The sequence below is a fragment of the Nicotiana tomentosiformis genome, chromosome 2 (assembly GCF_000390325.3).
Source record: "Nicotiana tomentosiformis chromosome 2, ASM39032v3, whole genome shotgun sequence".
In the NCBI taxonomy this organism is placed as follows: Eukaryota; Viridiplantae; Streptophyta; class Magnoliopsida; order Solanales; family Solanaceae; genus Nicotiana; species Nicotiana tomentosiformis.
Genome location: NC_090813.1, coordinates 167,534,962 through 167,551,004, shown reverse-complemented (window position 1 = coordinate 167,551,004; position 16,043 = coordinate 167,534,962). Strand labels below are relative to the sequence as shown.

Below are 16,043 nucleotides of genomic sequence, written 5' to 3'. Positions count from 1 at the left end.
GGTTGGGATACTTCAGTACTATTTGATCCAGGGTCTATTCATATGTGTCTTCTTGTCTCGTGAGTCCTTGGGTGCTCTTTTATAAGTGTCCACGCTAGTGGGTGATTCTGTTGTTTTGGATCGGGTTTACCGGTCCTATATTGTGACTTTCTGTGGTTATGAGACCAGAGCGGATCTTTTGGTTCTTAATATGACCAACTTTGAGGTCATCCTGGGCATGGACTGGTTGTCTCCATACCATGCTATTCTAGATTGCCATGCCAAGATTGTTACCTTGGCGATGTCGTATTTGCCTAGATTGGAGTGGATGGGTTCATAGATCAGTATATCTAGCAAGGTTATCTCTTTCTTGAAGGCTCGACATATGGTCGAGAAGGGTTGTCTGGCCTATCTGGCTTATCTTCGGGATACTATTGCGGAGACGACTACGATTGATTTAATGCCCATGGTGCGGGAGTTCTCCGACGTGTTTCCTTCTGATCTACCAGGCATGCCACCAGATCATGATATTGATTTCAGTATTGCTTTGGCGCCAGGAACTCAACCTATCTCTATTCCACCGTACCTTGTGGCTCCAAAAGAGTTGAAGGAACAACATGAGGAGTTGCTAGCGAAAAGGGTTCATCTGGCCGAGTGTGTCACCTTAGGGTGCACCAGTATTGTTTTTGAAAAAGAAGGATGGGAGTATGCGGATGTGCATTGATTATTTCCAGTTGAACAAGATTACCATTAAGAATAAGTACCCATTGCCGTGCATTGATGATTTATTTGATCAGTTACAAGGTGCTAGTGTGTTCTCTAAGATCGACTTGAGGTATGTGTATCATCAACTGAAGATTCGTGCTTCAGATATTTTGAAGGCGACTTTCCGGACTAGATATGGGTACTATGAGTTTTTAGTGATGTCCTTCGGCTTGACTACGCCCCGACGGTATTTATGGATTTGATGAATTGAGTGTTCAGGCTATATCTTGACTCATTTTCCATTGTGTTCATTGATGACATTTTGATCTATTCGCGTAGTATGGAGGAGCACGAGCAGCATTTGATTTGCTTCAGACCTGTAGGGATGCTTCAGTACTATTTGATCTAGGGTCTATGTATTCATATGTGTATTCTCTATTTGCTCCTTATCTGGATGTCTCTCGTGAGTCCTTGGGTGCTCCTGTATATGTGTCCATGCCAGTGGGTGATTCTGTTTTTGTGGATCAGATTTACCGATCCTGTATTGTGACTTTCTATGGCAATGAGACTAGAGCGGATCTTCTGTTCCTTGATATGACTGACTTTGAGGTCATCCTGCACATGGACTGGTTGTCTCCGTACCATGCTATTCTAGATTTCCATGGCAAGACTGTTACCTTGGCAATGTCGGATTTTCCTAGATTAGAGTGGATGGGTTCATCTATAAGTACATCTAGCTAGGTTATCTCTTTCTTGAAGGCTCGACATATGGTCAAGAAGGGTTGTCTGGTCTATCTGGCTTATGTTTGGGATACTACTGTAGAGACTCCCACGGTTGATTCGGTGCCCGTGGTGCGGGAGTTCTCTGATGTGTTTCCTTCTGATCTACCAAGCATGCCATCAGACCGTGATATTGATTTCAGTATTGATTTGGCTAGGCACCCAACCTATCTCTATTCCACCGTACCGCATGGTTCCGAAAGAGTTGAAGGAAGAACTTGAGGAGTTTCTCGTGAAGGGGTTCATCAGGCCGAGTGTGTCACCTTAGGGTGCACCGGTATTGTTTGTGAAGAGGAAGTATGGGAGTATGTGGATGTGAATTGATTACCACCAATTGAACAAGGCTACCATTAAGAATAAGTACCCCTTGCTGCGCATTGATGATTTATTTGATCAGTTACAGGGTGCTAGGGTGTTCTCTAAGATAGACTTGAGGTCTGGGTATCATCAGCTGAAGATTCATGCTTCGAATGTTCCGAAGACGGCTTTCCGGATTAGATATGGGCACTATGAGTTTCTAGTGATGTCCTTCGGCTTGACTATTGCCCCGTCGACATTTATGGATTTGATGAATCGGGTGTTCAGACCATATCTTGACTCATTTGTCATTGTCTTCATTGATGACATATTGATCTACTCGCGTAGTATGGAGGAGCACGAGCTGCATTTGAGAGTTGTGCTTTAGACCTTATGGGAACGGAAGCGATATGCTAAGTTCTCCAAGTGTGAGTTCTAGTTAGATTCTATGGAGTTCTTGGGGCATATTGTATCATGTGAGGGTATTAAGGTAGATCCCAGGAAGATCGAGGCAGTTTAGAGTTGGCCTCGTCTTACCACAGCGATTGAGATAAGGAGTTTCTTTGGGTTAGCAGGTTATTATCACTGGTTTGTGGAGGGCTTCTCATCTATTGCAGCACCTTTGACTGGATTGACCTAGAAGAGTGATCCATTCAGATGGTCAGATGATTCCGGGGTGAGCTTTCAGTAGCTCGAGACCGTGCTAATTACAACACCAGTGTTAGTTTTGCTGTTCGGTTTGGGGATGTGCACTGTGTATTGTGACGCTTCACTCGTTAGCTGGGGTTGTGTATTGATGCAGGAGGGGAAAGTTATTGCATATACTTCATGTCAGCTGAAGCCCCACGAGAGGAATTACCCCATGCATGATTTGGAGTTGGCCACGATAGTTCATGCTCTCAAGATCAGGAGGCATTATCTTTACACCGATCATCGCAGCTTGCAGCATTTGTTTAAGCAGAGGGATATTAATTTGAGGCAGCGCAAGTGGCTTGAGTTACTGAAGGATTATGATATTACTATCCTATATTATCCGGGCAAGGAGAATGTGGTTGTGGATGCCTTGAGCAGAAAGGCTGAGAGTATGGGTAGTTTGGCATTCATTTCAGCAGAGGAGAGGCCATTGGCTTTGGAAATTTAGTCCTTAGCTAACAAGATGAGTTCTTGCATGTTTTGTGGCTCAATCTTCATAATTTGAGCGGATCAACGCTCGCCAGTACGATGATCCACACTTGTTGGTTCTTAGAGAGATAGTACTACAGGTGGTGCCAAGGAGGTTACTATATATGATGATGGCATTCTATGACTCCAGGGTCGCTTATATCTTCCTAAAGTTGATGGCCTAAGGGAGATGATTTTTGAGGAGGCACACAGTTCATAGTATTTTATTCATCCTCGAGCTACAAAGATGTATCGCGACCTGAGGCAGCATTACTGGTGGCGGCAGATGAAGAAGGACATAGTTGAATATGTGGCGAGATGTGTAAATTGCGAGTATGTTAAGTATAATCACCAGAGGCCAGGTGGCCTACTTTAGCAGATGGTTATATCGTAGTGGAAGTGGGAGAGTGTCACTATGGACTTCGTAGTTGGGTTGCCGTGGACATCGAGAAAATTTGATGCCGTTTGGGTCATTGTCGATAGGCTGACCAAGTCGGTGCACTTTATTACGGTGGTGACTACGTACTCTTTAGAGAGATTGGCCCATATTTATATTCAGGAGATCATTCGGCTACATGGTGTGCCTATTCCCATCATTTCAGATAGAGGCCCTCAGTTCACTTCGCATTTATGGAGAGCAGTATAGAGTGGGTTAGGTACCCGGGTAGAGCTCAGCACAACCTTTCATCCGCAGATCGACGGGCAGTCGGAGTGGACAATTAAGATTCTGGAGAATATGCTCAGAGAGTGTGTGATTGACTTTAGAGGGTAGTGGGATCGGTTCTTGCCTTTGGCCAAGTTTGTATATAACAACAATTATCAATCCAACATCGAGATGTCTCCATTTGAGGCTTTATATGGTCAACGATGTCGTTCCCCCATCGGGTCGTTTGAGCCAGGCAAGGCTAGGTTGTATGGTACCGATTTGGTAAAAGATGCCATGGATAAGGTAAAGTTTATTCAGGAGCGACTTCGCTAAGCACAGTCCAGACATAAGAGTTACGCGAATCAGAAAGCATGTGATTTATCATTTATGGAGGGCGAGAAGGTTCTCTTGAAAGTCTCACCGATGAAGGGTATCATGAGGTTCGGAAAGAATGGCAAGCTGAGTCCAAGGTTTATTGGCCAATTTGAGGTGTTGAGGAGAGTTGGGGAGGTTGCTTATGAGCTTTCTTTGCCTCCCAGTCTATCGGGAGTTCACCCGGTCTTCCTTGTGTCTATGCTGAGGAAGTATCATGCCGACAGATTGCATGTGTTAGATTATAGTATGGTTCAGCTATATGAGAGCTTGGGTTGTGAGGAGAAGCCAGTTGCTATTCTTGACAGGCAGGTTCGCCAGTTGAGGTCTAGAAAGTTTCTGCAGTAAAGGTCCAGTGGAGGGGTCAACCAGTCAAGGAGGCAACTTGGGAGACCAAGGAGGACATGTGGAGCAGATATCCACACTTATTCAGCACTCCAGGTATGATTCTAGACCTGTTCGAGGATGAACGTTTGTTTAAGAGGTGGAGAATGTAACAACCGGAATAAAACATAAAGGAATATTAGACATAAGACAACCCAACATGATATAGAAACTTATACATGTGACAAACGAGCCTATAAGTCCGACATGATCATTTGTACATTCAAAACATAGGCCTACAAGGCCATACAAGTATCCATATATACGACATTTGTCTACAAGCCTCTCAGAGTACATAAATGTCATAAAGGTCGGGATAGGGCCCCACCATACCAATCAATACATGTCCAAATCATACTGACTAAATAGGAAACTCCAAAGCAAGTGGAGTGCACCAACACCTTCCGCTGAGCTGATAGCCTATGAGGAGGACTCTCAACCTGTCTATCGGGACCTGCGGGCATGAAATGCAGCATCCCCAGGCAAAAGGGATGTCAGTACAAATAAAGTACCGAGTATATAAAGGACATGAAAGAAACATGGAGTAAAGAACTTAAATTGTGAGTCTGAATAGCTCTGTGAATCATGAAACATTTATAATGTCATGCATATGCGTATAAATGTCACATCATGCATAGGTATATGCATACATAACATCGGTTAAATGAATGCAATGCATAAGACGTAAGTCAATAAGATCTCTCTGGATATCATAAGATCACTTCGGTTAATATCATGAAATAAAACTTTATCAACTTACGTATTTTCTAAGATCCATGAACAGACGATATAGTAATAGGACACATGGGGAATCAAGAACATAGGCACACCTAATACTTCTATATATAGAGTCATTTGTGAAAGTTCCGTGTTGCTCGTTTCATTTGTATCATATGGATCATGCCAACAGGAAAGAAGGGATAGCCTTAACATACCTTACAGAAATCTGTCCAATAACAATGCTAAACTCAGCTCACTGCATCTTAATATACAACAACAACAGTGAAGCAATTGTCAAGTTACAAATGACTCTCTCATTTATATAACGAAAGTAACTTAATATGTAACAAAACAAACGGGCAACATTTCCCCTGATTTTACTTATCCCTCAAGCATACTATAGGTGATACAACAACACAACACAATCAACAACTCAAAAACAACCTAACTATAATTCAGGACCTTTAACACAACAACAACCCCAAATATACTATAACACATCCAATCAACAAGTTATCAAGTGGCCTGAAACTGCAACGACGGACGACCAACCCACTACCCGACCACATGCGGAATTTCTCCACGCCCTTTATCCTTCCAAACTCCATAAATCATCAGCATAAGAGGCCAACATGAGTGGACTACAAAATAGTCCACTAAAAAGGGAATAAATCAAACTCACGACTTTCGATCACAGTCCCGTGAGTTCTAACTATTAGGAAACGAATTTATCAACCTTTCTTGATATTTAAAAGCTTAAATACAGAAATTATGTGTTTTTTAACTATGAAGTACCTTCCAAAACTCCAACTACAAAGAAAAAGAGAGGCGGTATAATGATACTTACGTCGCAAGGATCGTTCTGATGTTATCGCTTCTTGAAAAATGAAGATAAAGATGACTTAAGACATATATATATATATATATATAGACTTAGGACCTATATATATCAACTTTTGAAAAGTCAAAGAGGTGCTAGCTTGGCACCCTAGCATTGGCCCTTCTTCAGACGCTCATATCTTTTTATTCGGACATCGTATGAATGAAAATTTAAGAGTGATGGAAATTAAATTACAATACCTTTAATTTGGTATATAATATGTCCTAAACAGACCTCATATAACACACGAAATGTATTGCTCAAAAAGCCTCATTACAAGGCAAATCCTTAGTCGGTTGTTGCGCAACTAAAATCCGATTTTCCCAAACTTTGTATTTTATATCCAAACATGATATATAGTCATATTATGACTTTAAAATCATTTAAATTATGATTAACATGTCTCATATTCACAATACGACACCTTAGGATGCACAAGGTGTAACAGTTGTGATGACCTTTGCCAACTTTTGTTCCATAACTCGCTTGACTTTAACATGTAATACAAGACTATCATACGAATAAAATAACTCATAAAATAACCTCCTTATCATGTTAATCACTCTAGTCTAACCCCAAAAGCACATGTTATAATATTCCCAACTTGTCGATATTCGACGAAACTTATTTTCTTCAATTTGTTTAGCTTCTAAGCCTTTCAACACTCTTGGTACTTGTTATCCACGATCTTAAAGATTTGTAACCTCGAAGGTAACATGATTAACTTAATTTATGTACTTTCAAAGATGATCTCATTTCTGAGCTTACATCAACTGACTTATGATGTATTTTTACGTCGAAAACATGGGGTGTAATATCATTCCCCCCTTTGAAATATTCGTCCTCGAATGTTGATTGATGCGCCTATCATTCTCATAACCTATATATTTTACGAATACTTTAATATTGTCCTTGCCATCTAGGCAACTATTCTGTGAATAAATCCAAAGGCCAAGGCATTCCCCTCCCCCCCCCCTCCATGCCTCTATCTCACACCATGACTTGTGATCGAAATTCTTCCAATATCGTAACTGTTGCTACCTTCTGTCATGCAGCCTGTACGACTCTGAACTTGTAAGTGCACCTATGCAACTCTTCTCTCCTTTTTTCTCCAGGTTTTGGCCAATATTTAGGCTTCACTTTGTGAACATATACAGAACTATGATAAGTTATCCCTCTGGGAATCTATAGGTGTACTGAAGTTCTTCGCTCGGTACTTTATTAGACTTACAACTATTGATATATCTTGTTTCATAGCCTCATTTATCTATGCTTATGGATTTACTACAGATAGGTAGGTCATACTATACCATAACTCTTACTTGGGTTTATTTTTATCGAGTTCTGCTACCCAACTCCATGTTACTCTCTCGCTGCTTATCTTATATGTATAAATCTAAGTCCTTTAATGCTTCCTCATTACTGTTCATCTTACTAATGATAGCCTAATCTCATCTCATACTTTGTAACTTTTATCCATCCATTCTTGATTCACCTTAATGTTGATCCATAATCTACCACTGATAAATTGAAACCTCTTATGTAATACATTGTCACTAGGGCTCACGTTGCATTGGGGAACATTTGAAGTGATTTTCCTAATCCACCTTGGGACGATACTATACTTTAATAACCATATTTCATAGCATCCTAACGTGATTCATCTTATGGGGGTATTCTAATCCCGTGCAATTCATGAAATCCCTTTTCTTAAAATCATTACTCAATCAAAGGCCTAAATGTCATCCTCTTATTTATCACCATTACATCCTTATTCTACTACCAGGGCATCATTTCATCTCTTCTAATTACTCCTAGTCTTAGACACCTCCGAGTTCGTTCAAGCTATACTAAGCTTTTTATAGCATACAGAAACCATCAGCTCTCTTGTTTGATGGGCTTAATCTTGAGGCCTTACCTATTCTTGTCACCTTCTAACTCACCTTTTCTTATTCTTACTCCCATCTACCTAAAACCTTGTCACTCTACCATACTTTAGCTTGCGACCTACACATATCTATTTATACTACTCGCAACCTTCCTTTAACTTGCTAGCACCATAGATTTCCTTTCGTGCCTTCTCAGTTGTCTTTAAATGTAAGCAATTACTTTTCCCGGTTGTTCTGCCACTTTTTGCATGGATACTTTGACTTGCCTTATTGCCCACGAATACTGGAATTTCCAGTACATCATATGATCTCAAACATCACCTTTGATTTTTTTTCGTTCATTAGCCACGATAGGTGCTACTTTCTTAAAGAGTGTATACAATATTGTAGTGAGACTGTTGTTACAAGACCATTTCTTATTCAAGTTACTATGCTTACATTGAAGCCTTTTTACTTATTTTCCCAGCTAGTCTTTCGTTGTAGTACTTAGGGGAGACCCTCTGACTCTTGTAAGGTTGCGAACTTATTACATCATATACCTGCCGTAATTTTTGATGTTCTTGCTCGCCTATAATTATCCTTAGTTACTTACCTCCACACTCTTGTGCTTGTAAGGTTGCTTCTGAACTGAAATTTTGACTATCTCCCTAGTGGCACTTTCTTTTATTTCTATAACACTTATACGGTACCTTTAACTACATCAACTCCTATCTGAATATTTCTCTAGGATCACTATGTCATCATATCTGCGAGACTGAATTCCCTATGTTGGGTTTCACTACGTTTATCTAGCATAATTTGCTGATTTGTTTGTATCCTCTTGTCTTGCCATAACTAGACTCTTCCTGAATCAACTACTAACTACTCGTTGGTCTATTCTCATATCTATATTTTGCGTAATCTCTCTCGGGACATGTCCTTTGTCTTAGCTTACCTCTCGCACTGGCTCCTGATGTATCAAGTGTTCATTCGCACTTATTTATCAATAATATCCTGGGCGGTAACCCTTACTGCCTATCCTTGGCGTCGTGCTTGCATAATGTTCTAGAGTCGCGACATATTTGTAGGATCTAAATAAATGCAACCTCACCCCTTTCGCCTTTTTTACCACATTCTTTATTTACCGTTCCATAGTTACCTAAACCACTTAATCCTGACTTAATACCACATCACACTATCTTCCCCCTTCTCTTCATTTTTGGCATCTTTCCACATATTTACTGCTAATTCAAAACTACAGGAGAAGGCTCGGTATGGATACTGCAATATCAAATGTTAATGGGAAAATATAGCTATTTATTGATGTGTGGTGGAGTGGGAGTTGCTCATTGACACTGAATAGCAACTAACAATCAAGGTGTATCATCAAGAAATTGGCAAATACACCATGATGACTTTTGTGTACGCAAAGTGTTCATCCCTAGATAGATTAGAACTGTGGGATAAGCTATACTACCTTGCTGCTGATATGGAGCTACCTTGGGTGATTGGAGGGGATTTCAATGTGGTTCTTCATGAGGATGAAAAAATAGGAGGACTTCTAGTATATCCACCAGAGGTTGAAGACTTTTCCTTCTTTGTTAATTCTTGTGGTTTGTTTGACACTGACTACAAAGGAAGCCCTTTCACATGGTGGAATAGAAGATCAAATGAAGAATTCATATTCAAGAGGCTGGATAAGATCTTTGTCAATCAACCTTTTCAGACTCTATTCCCAAATATTAAGGCAGAACACCTTATAAGAACAGGGTCTGACCATGCACCTTTGCTGATGAATTGTAGGGAAGAGGCTCAACAGTCTGTTAAACCCTTTAAGTTTTTCAACTTTTGGACTACTCATACCACTTTCACTGATGTTGTAAAACAGAATTGGGTAGCAGACTTTGTTAGAGATCCCTTTCTAATGTTCAAACAGAAACTGAAGAGAGTGAAACTGCTTTATCCCATTGGAGTAAACTGACCTTTGGTGACATCTTCAAACAGCTTGCCATTAGGGAAGACATTGTCAGGATTAAGGAGATGCTTTTTGAAGAGGAACTAACAATTGAGAATAGAATTGTACTACAACAGGCACAAGCAGAATTGAAGAAGTATCTTAGCTTTGAGGAGCAGTTTTGGAAGCAAAAACCAAGCATGACTTGGTTTGCTGAAGGTGATAGGAACACCAGATGTTTCCACAATCATGTGAATGGAAAGAGACAGAAGCTGCAGCTCAAAAGAATTCAAAATGGAGTATTTTATTGGAATCACATGACCTTGTGTCTGATGCTGCAGTTGATTTTTTCCACAAACATTTCACACAAGAAGGGGGGAGGACATCTTCAACATGCTACAACAGTTTTATGTTGGTGCATCACTACCAAAATCAATCATACATACTAACCTTGTGTTGCTACCAAAGAAACCACAAGTTCAAACATTTTATGATTTAAGACCTATAAGTCTTAGCAACTTTATCAATAAGGTTATTTTTAGGGTACTGCATGACAGATTAGAAACCATATTGCCTTCACTAATTTCCTCAAACCAGTCAGGATTTGTGAAGGGGAGAAGCATATTTGAAAACATTTTGCTTACACATGAAATAATTACTGATATACGGCTGAGATGGAAACCTGCTAATGTTGTGATTAAGATTGACATGGCAAAGGCCTATGATATGGTATCATGGAAGTATCTTCTTTAGGTACTAAGGAAAATGGGGTTTGCTGAACACTACATACACATGATCTGGAATTTGCTGGCAAACAATTGGTATTCAGTACTGGTGAATGGTCACTTCACTGGATTTTTTAAATCAACAAGAGGGGTTAATAAGGGAGATCCTCTATCTCCAGCCCTGTTTATCCTATTTGCTGAGGTTCTGACAAGATCAATGAACATTCTGTTTGACGACAAGAGATTCGTAGGATATGGTATGGCAAAATGGACGGACCCATTGAATCATTTGGCATATGCTAATGATACAATAATCTTTGCCTCTGCTGACATATACTCTTTGAATAAAATTGTTGAGGTACTCACACAATATGAATAGACTTTAGGTCAACTGATCAATAAAGCAAAGAGTTCATACTACATGCACAATAATGTGGCAGGACAAATATTTCAAAGTGTTGGTTCAATCACTGGATTTCAAAGAGGTAAGTTCCCATTAACTTACCTAGGATCCCCAATTTTCTATACAAGTAAAAGAAAAGCATATTACAATGACTTAATTCAGAAAGTAAAGACCAAATTACATTCCTGGAAAGGTAAGCTGCTGTCTTTTGGAGGCAAAGCCACTCTCATCACCAGTGTGCTCTAGAGCTTACCTATACACATCCTGTCAGTTCTAGATCCTCCTAATAACATCATTGAACACATGCATAAGTTATTTGTTAGATTCTTTTGGAGTACAAAAGAATAGGGCAGGAGCAGACACTGGACAAAATGGCAGAATCTCTACCTTCCAAAGGAGGAGGGGGGAATTGGTTTTAGATCCTTGTTTGATATTTCTAAAGCACTCTTTGCCAAACTCTGGTAGAGGTTTAGGACATCAAAATCATTTTGGTCCAACTTCATATGGAATAAATATTGCAAAAAGGATATTCCTACTACTGTATATTTTAATAAGGGATATCATGTTTGGAAGAAAATGTTAGAGGCAAGGGAGGGGGTTGAACATGAAATCCTTTGGGAAATGAATAAGGGATCTACTAATGTGTGGTATGAGAACTGGACTAGACTGGGTTCACTGTATCATGTGGTGCCAACAGATTTCAACATCAATGAAGATCTACAAGAAGTAGTAGCATTGAGAGATGAAGATACATGGAATGATAAGATTTTAATCCAAAATTTCCCTGAAGACATTGCTGACTATATAAAGCATGAGATCTATTTTGATAAGTCTGCAGAAACATGGGACACTCCCAAATGGATGCCAACGGCTTTAGGAAAGTTTACACTAAGCAGTGCTTGGCAATTACTAAAGCATAGCCACAGACCAAATCATGAATATAAGCATCTATGGACAAAGGGATTACCATTCAAGATATCTTTCTTCTTATGGAGATTATGGAAAGGAAAGGTTCCAATAGATGATACATAAAGGCGATGGGGATGCTTAACTGTCTATAAATATTAGTGTTGCCTACCAACACAACAGGAAATTCTTCAGCATATTTTCCTTACAAGTGATACTGCCACAAGGCTGTGGAGGCTGTTATTACAAGGTGCAGGATTGGTTGTCAATCTGGTTCAGCTGCATCAGGTTATCAGAGCATGGTGGGGAGCTGATTTGTTGTGCTAAACTATAACCTCTGTATCAAGCAACTCTAGGTATAATCACTCGGGAACTCTGGAAAAGAAAAAACTCAATGAAACATGAATGAGGGCCAGTTTCTTTTAACAGGCTAGTACATGAGGTGAACAAACAACTGCACTATTTGGCAAAGGTTAGATATCATTAGCTGCCTAATATACCACTGAACTGGCCTGAAATGGTTAGATTTTTTGAAGGCTACATGCCTTATGCTGTAACAAAAAAGGGAAATCCTGGGCCAAGCTCATATGGTTTCTATGTAAAGAATGATGCAGGAGATGTGCTATTTGCAAAGGCAGAAGAGATATGGATAACAAATAATATAGTTGCTGGGGCTAAGACAATTATGGAAGGACTATCATATTGTGTACAAAGGCAATTTCATCCTCTCATAATTGAGACAGATTCACTGGTGATGAAGAAAATAATTGATGGTGCATGGGAGGTACCTTGGAATATAAGAAAGGAACTCAAGAAGACCAAACAATTGAATGAGAACTTCAATGTGATGTTTGAGCATGTTCTAAAAGAGGGCAATATTGTGGAAGGCTATTTGGCTAACATAGCTTTTTCTGGTGCAGGTACAACAATATTTCAATCATTTCAGGAATTCTATAATGAAGGCAAGACACTCATTAACCAAGACAAGGCACAAATCGCTAACCTTAGGGTTAGGATTGCAAGAAAAAGACCTCCAGATTGAAGTCTGCTATCCTAACTACCCAACATGCATATGATTTCTGCAGATTATCGTTCTACTGTACAGTTTCAAGTTGCAGTGCATTACTACAAACAAGATTTTATTTTTTCCAGTCAGGGTATGTTACACAGGTTATACTATGGAAACATGATCAACCTGCAAGTTTTGGTGTCCTGTACTACATCACTACAACAACCTGTCAAGCATTCAAAAGATCAAAATTACCACAGGGTGAAGTTAATTACACACATACGATCAGTTGGCTGCCTATATGTACAAACAATTCTGAACATTTTACCTTACTCAGAAATGAGTTATCACAGGATTGTTCTCAAAGTCTCATCCAAGGAAATCTGGGCTTACATAAAATCAGTGGGTTTCTTTGTTCTGGAGGCTTACCACAGGTTTGTTACAAGGTTTTCAGCAACTGGAATCTTTCTGTGGTTGAAGCATCAATAAATGGGAAGATACTTTCCAGATATTCCCTAAGGAATACACTAGGCACTTATTGGTTGGGTATAGCTGCTTATGCACAAACATATAACAATGTGTTTTTGCTACTTCTTCTTCCTTGCTGCTGTGATTACATCACCTTCATGTCCTTCAACATGACAACCAAGCTATACTTGTACATCTGGACTATTGTTGTTGTGGTTTTAGAGGTACTACATGGTTGTGTGCAATCTTATTACTTCCTAGTGGTATTAGTACGGCATCATGCTCATTCTGGGGGTGGTTTGATGACATACAATAATAATATACCAACCAGAAAACATCCACAACATTCCTCCCTCACTCACAACCCAATATTCTTCACTACTTCCAGAACACACAAGAACTTGGGAGCAGAATTGTTCCTCCTAACTTGTTTGCTTCATTTTGCAGGTTCCAGAGATAGGCTCAGATTATTAAGGCATCTGCATGGAGTGGTATTAGCATCCCAAATGCTCAAACTCCTGCAGTTGTATCAATTATCTCGGGCCTGTAACAAGGATCCGGCTAAGACAGTCAAACCTCACATGCAGGATCCCATTGACATTTTGCTACACTTTATGGTTTCTTCTGCACCAATACATAAGTATTCAATGACGCTACAACTGTAAGTGTGCTTCTACGAATACATCAACATAACATCATTCCACAAAAAGATCAAGCTTCACTGTTTCTGCATAACACCTTACTACTGCTGGTGTGATCTTGAAGGTAATTACTGTTTGGTTGTTGTCGTATCAATTCCCAGTAGTATTAGCATGTTACCATGCTCATTCTGGGGGTTGTTCGATAACTTGCAACAACATTACTTCAACACAGAAGCTTTCAGTATAAACAGGTGCAACAAAATGGACGATATCCTTACATTGCTCTACATAGCTTCAACACTACTATGGGACTGTTAGAGCAACGTAAACTGCTTTGCTTGTTTAGCAATCTACAGTGCTTACTCTGGTGTGTGGAACATCATTTGTACTTAGCTGTTTTATGCCTTATGGAAACTCAGTTGGGCTTAGTTGTTTGGTTGATGGAAATTAACCATTACAAACTCTTCTTTATGACAACTTTTACGCTGGAATTTCAGTTCTTCAGCACCAAATTGAAGATATCCGACCTGCAATGCTTTACGACATGTGACTTTATACATACCTACGACTTTGGATTGCAACATATGGCACCTGGTGAGAGCTTTGTTGGTGCTACATGGAATTGTTTGCAATTGGTGTGTGCATTTACTATCATCAGCAACAATTGGATGTTTTAAATTATTAGCTTTCTAATATCCATTTACCATTATGCTATTGCTACATTGTATTTGGTAGCAATAGCCCTTGGCTTTTTTATTTATTATTTTCATTTACTTGGACAGTGTATTTGACCCAGTTTGGGATTTATTATATATAATAGTTACTAGGTGAATAACCTAGTTATATATTTGCTAAAAAACAAAAATCCCCAAAACTCTACCCCGTGACCGCTCGGTCAAAACCCGGGTCCAAGGGTAGATCCCGGCTACCCATAACCTCACGAGTCAATATATGTATTTTGTTTTTAAATCTGAGTCCAATTCGACTCTCAAATCCCAAATTTTTATTTTTTAAAACATAGACAAAACTCTCCAAAATTTCTTTTTGATTCTTATAAATTTGATGTTAAATCTCATATATAATCATGTAATATAGTTGGAAATCGATCAAAATCACTTACCCAATAATTGTAGGTAAGAGTCCCCTCTCCAAATCACCTCCTACCGAGTCTAGAGTTCTAAAATGAGATGAAAACCCATTTTTCCAGCCCTTTTGTTCAGTTGCAGATGTCGCAATTGCAACACTGGGTTGGAAATTGCGACCCCTCGCAATTGCAAAGAAAGCCCCGCAATTGCGATGCCTGACAACCTAAGGGGAAGTCGCAAATGCGAACCTACTCAGTCTAGCCTACTCTTCACAATTGTGATCAAAGCATCGCAAATGCGATACTTGAGACCCCTCTTCTATGATTACAATTGCAATATTGTTGGTCGCAACGACATCTGAGACACCCGTACAACAGTAATCTGGAATTGAGTCCAAACCATTCCGAAACACATCTGAAACTCATCCGAGCCCTCAAGGCTCCAAACCAAACATCCACACTAGTCTAGACACATCATACGAACTCTATCGCATGATCAAAAAACCAAAAAACACATTTAGAACCATGAATCGGATATCAAAACGCATTAATTTCAAAAGAAAACTCAATAACCTCTAGAATTGCAACAAAGCGTCTAAATCCTACCAAACCAACTCCGAATGTCACCAAAGTTTGTAGACAAGTTTTAAATGACAAAACAGGCCTATTCCAAGTCCAAAAATCAAATTCCGATCTCGATAGCCATAAATTCAACCTACGGTCAAACTTAGGGAAACTTCTAAACCTCAAATTGCTAACTTTAGGCAAAACAAGTCAAATCAACCTAGGGACCTCCAAATTAAATTCTGGGAATATGACCAAGTCCAAAATCATGATACAAACCTATCGGAGCCATCAAAATACCGTTCCGATGTCATTTTGAGAAAAGTCAAACTTCGGTCAACACTTCCAACTTAGGCTTCTAAACCAAGAACTAAAGGGTCCAAATCAACCAAAACTCGAAACTAACCAACCTCAAAAAAATAAAACCACAATTACACATGTGTGAAGCATTAAAAGGGGAAACAAGGCTCAAAACACAAAATGACCGGTCGGATCAT

At 39.5% G+C, this 16,043-nt stretch overlaps 3 protein-coding genes across 3 annotated transcripts; all 3 read left to right on the top strand.

The window, feature by feature from the left end:
- Positions 1-3,955: 3,955 nt before the first annotated feature.
- Positions 3,956-4,288, top strand: LOC138906041 (uncharacterized). Its single transcript, XM_070194559.1, has one exon. The coding sequence runs from the start codon at positions 3,956-3,958 to the stop codon at positions 4,286-4,288; it is 333 nt and encodes a 110-aa protein (XP_070050660.1).
- A 4,915-nt stretch (positions 4,289-9,203) lies between these two features.
- On the top strand, positions 9,204-10,499 carry LOC138906039 (uncharacterized). The gene is made up of 3 exons (XM_070194558.1): positions 9,204-9,686; positions 9,797-10,045; positions 10,344-10,499. Exons 1-3 carry the CDS (start codon positions 9,204-9,206, stop codon positions 10,497-10,499), a joined length of 888 nt encoding a protein of 295 aa, XP_070050659.1.
- A 12-nt stretch (positions 10,500-10,511) lies between these two features.
- On the top strand, positions 10,512-11,906 carry LOC138906038 (uncharacterized). Its single transcript, XM_070194557.1, has 3 exons — positions 10,512-10,829; positions 10,912-10,956; positions 11,340-11,906. Exons 1-3 carry the CDS (start codon positions 10,512-10,514, stop codon positions 11,904-11,906), a joined length of 930 nt encoding a protein of 309 aa, XP_070050658.1.
- Positions 11,907-16,043: the final 4,137 nt, after the last annotated feature.

What these genes read in the sequence shown, in the direction of transcription:
- LOC138906041 (XM_070194559.1), top strand. Translation starts at nt 3,956, where the DNA reads ATGGAGGGCGAGAAGGTTCTCTTGAAAGTCTCACCGATGAAGGGTATC.
- LOC138906039 (XM_070194558.1), top strand. Translation starts at nt 9,204, where the DNA reads ATGACTTTTGTGTACGCAAAGTGTTCATCCCTAGATAGATTAGAACTG. An exon ending in ATGTTGTAAAACAGAATTGG is followed by an intron (nt 9,687 to 9,796) that starts GTAGCAGACTTT and finishes ATCTTCAAACAG; the next exon opens with CTTGCCATTAGGGAAGACAT. An exon ending in TCAAAAGAATTCAAAATGGA is followed by an intron (nt 10,046 to 10,343) that starts GTATTTTATTGG and finishes TCCTCAAACCAG; the next exon opens with TCAGGATTTGTGAAGGGGAG.
- LOC138906038 (XM_070194557.1), top strand. Translation starts at nt 10,512, where the DNA reads ATGGGGTTTGCTGAACACTACATACACATGATCTGGAATTTGCTGGCA. An exon ending in CTTTGAATAAAATTGTTGAG is followed by an intron (nt 10,830 to 10,911) that starts GTACTCACACAA and finishes ATAATGTGGCAG; the next exon opens with GACAAATATTTCAAAGTGTT. An exon ending in AATCACTGGATTTCAAAGAG is followed by an intron (nt 10,957 to 11,339) that starts GTAAGTTCCCAT and finishes AAACTCTGGTAG; the next exon opens with AGGTTTAGGACATCAAAATC.